Genomic DNA, 3,256 nt, shown 5'->3' with positions numbered 1-3,256 from the left:
CCTCAAGTTGCGGAAGTCGATAGAATTTAACAGTCAAATTAGATGGAGATTAAGAAGATAGTTGTGATAAAGATAATAAATGAAACTAATAGGTAATGGCTAGAAGAGGAACAACGATGATAAGGATTATGCCATTATGTCCTGTTACGTACTAGGATATTGATATCTTCACATGGTTTTTTTTTTTTCTTTTTGGATTTGCAACTGTTTGTGGTGGTTTCCTACGGAGATTAATTTGTTCTCTATTTCTAAGCGCCATCAGAGCTTGGGGTTGCTCTTACTATTACCGCGAGGTGGTGTTTCGATTTTTTAGATAGTGTTTTAGTTGATGGTTATGATTGATTTACAGAGGAAGCAATTCGGGGAGCGTGGGGAATTTTGGGAATGACAAAATTATTAGAATTTGGATTATAAATTTGAGTTTGCTTGATTAGTATGGTAAGGTTTTGGGTTTAACATTGTTATCCTAGCATATTATGGGCGAACTTTAAAATTTATTTATTTATTTTAAATTGATGAGTAAATCCTTTTCCATTTTCTTTTGAAGCATAACATTTTAAAGGGGTATTTTGGGATATTTCAATATGATCATAGGCAGTTGGATCCAAATTATTACTTAAACAACAAAAGTAAGGGAGATCAATGTAATTTTTTAAATTTGGAGAAGCTAAGTGAAATTGTTAGAAACTTTAAGGAGGTTTCTAAAATTATCCCTTTATAAAAGGCAGGGCCAGAGATCTTGGAGACTTGCAGGCCTGAGAATATCGACAAGAAACAGACCTGCTCTGATGGCTTACAGTATTCAATCATATCTTGAAACTCTTCCTGCACTATTTTGTTTCTTTTTTCTTTTCTGTTACTACTACAGTTTTTGCCGGCGGTGGAGAAATAGCTCACTGCCCACAAACTGGCCAGTCATCGGTATGATGCCAGGGCTTGTTCGGAACTCTCACAGGCTACAAGATTATGGAACAGAGGTTCTTAAAGAGAGTGGAGGCACCTTCGAGGCCAGCGGCCCTTGGTTTGCTAATATGCACATGGTCCTCACCTGTGATCCTGCCAACATCCATTACATTCTCAGCAAAAACTTCTCAAACTACCCAAAGGGTCCCGAATTCAGGAAAATATTTGATATTTTGGGAGATGGGATTTTCAATGCTGATTCCCAGTTATGGGAAACTCACAGGAGAGTAACTTTGTCGCTTATGCACCACCCCAGTTTCCTGAAACTATTGGAAGTAACTGTTTGGGACAAAGTGGAAAAAGGGCTCCTCCCAGTTTTACAAAACTGTGCAAAAACAGGATCCCAGCTTGACTTGCAAGACATATTCCAGAGGTTCGCTTTTGATAGCATATCAAAATTGGTACTCGACCATGACCCAGGCAGCTTATCCTTGGATTTGCCAAACATTCCATGTGAGAAGGCTTTCAACGATCTAGCGTTAGTCCTGTTACATAGGCACATATTGCCGGAGCGCTACTGGAAGCTTCAGAAATGGCTAGGAATCGGTAAAGAGAAGAAGCTGAGCAAAGCTTGGGATGCTTTTGATCAATTCATTTACCCTCGCATATCACTGAAGCAAGAAAAACGGAGTAAAATGTTTGACGAGGAACGCAGGTTTGTCGGACTAACCACTTTAATGGAGGCTTACGAGGAGACAAACAATAGTATTCGCGATGCAAAAGCGTTCATGAGAGACAACATTCTGAATTTGATGTTTGCTGGTAGAGACACCACCAGTACAGCTCTCACATGGTTTTTCTGGCTGATTGCAACAAATCCTTGGGCTGAGGAGAAGATTCTTGAAGAGATAGCAAATGAGTTGGACGTGGTGAAACAAGGTCAAGATTCGAGGCTCTTCAATGTCCAACAGTCCCATAAACTCGTTTACCTCCATGCTGCTCTCTGTGAAGCTCTCAGGCTATATCCGCCCGTGGCTTTAGAGCACAAAGCTCCAGTCCAGGCCGACATTCTTCCAAGTGGTGTACGCGTCGAACCAAATACCAAACTGATTCTTTTCTTCTACTCCATGGGGAGGATGGAGTCCTTATGGGGTGAAGATTGCTTGGAGTTTAAGCCTGAAAGGTGGATATCGGAACGGGGGAGAATCAGGCACGAACCTTCCTTCAAGTTCCCTGCGTTTAATGCCGGACCAAGGACTTGTTTGGGCAAGGAGATGGCTTTTGTTCAGATGAAAATGGTGGCAGCCTCCATCATCTACAATTACCACGTCCAAGTGGTGGATGGTCATCCTATTTCCCCTGGTGACTCCATTATTATCCAAATGAAACAGGGTTTAATGGTGAGGCTCTTTCAAAGAAATCGATGAATTTGTAGCCTTGAAATCATCACTCCCTATATGCTTGTGAAGATCATCAGGCGACGAAGAATTGTAATATGTATCCTTGGTACTGATGTTTAATCCTTCTAGTTGAAACTTTTGTTGTAAAAAAAAAAATTGTCTCCCCTGTATACTCTGTACTTATTTGGATGGTGAATTTAAAGTACGTTTCGAACGATTTTTCTTTTTTGTAATGTTCAATAATACTCTACTGCTGTTACACTTGCTCTCCAGTTCTGTCCTACCAGTTGTATCAAATGGGAAGAAAACAAAGGTCCTTGTTGCAGAAAAGGGAACGCACCTGTGATAGATAGACAAGCTACTGACATGGTGATAATTTGTTGGAATAGTTTGTGAATTGAAATAGAAATAAAGCTTGTCAAATTCAAAATATTGGACAAAAGAAGAATGGTTAATGTAGCCTCTTTTGGCATGTTTTGTTCATTGAAGGAGACTAATTGCAATCTCTTGATGGTCATTATAGTGAGGAAACAGTTTTGGCATGTTTTTGCCTATTAAAGGAGACTTGAGCAGTCTCTTGATGATCATTGAAGTGAGGAAATTGTGACCCCTTAGTTTTAATGCCTTCTGGGTTGTTTTTCCTATATAAATGACAAGCTTTTAGTAAAACAAACTTAGCCATTTTGATCCTTTCTTAGAAAAATGCCTTTTAGTTTTGCTATCAAAAGTTATTCATTCTTATTGTATCCTAGAGATATATTGCCTTAACCTAAAAGCAAATTACTAAGTGTAATGGAGGCAATAAACACCTTAAGGATAGTATTTGTGCATGCCTCAAGAATTATCAACAAATGCCCTTTCTTTTGTGAAATTTCTGCACTCTTATTTTATTTTCTTAACACAATTAAGCTATCCGGACCTAGAATGACTTTGGTTGGCATAGGAGATCATGT

At 39.1% G+C, this 3,256-nt stretch overlaps 1 protein-coding gene across 1 annotated transcript; it reads left to right on the top strand.

Annotated features, from left to right (window-relative positions):
• Nucleotides 1-734: 734 nt before the first annotated feature.
• On the top strand, nucleotides 735-2,520 carry LOC113703662 (alkane hydroxylase MAH1). Its single transcript, XM_027225101.2, has one exon. It carries the CDS (start codon nucleotides 789-791, stop codon nucleotides 2,328-2,330), a length of 1,542 nt encoding a protein of 513 aa, XP_027080902.1. The 5' UTR covers nucleotides 735-788; the 3' UTR covers nucleotides 2,331-2,520.
• The last annotated feature ends 736 nt before the right edge of the window (nucleotides 2,521-3,256 follow it).

This window comes from Coffea arabica, chromosome 8e (assembly GCF_036785885.1).
Source record: "Coffea arabica cultivar ET-39 chromosome 8e, Coffea Arabica ET-39 HiFi, whole genome shotgun sequence".
Lineage (NCBI taxonomy): Eukaryota > Viridiplantae > Streptophyta > Magnoliopsida > Gentianales > Rubiaceae > Coffea > Coffea arabica.
The sequence above is the reverse complement of the archived record's forward strand: the minus strand, read 5'-3'. Positions and strand labels throughout refer to the sequence as shown.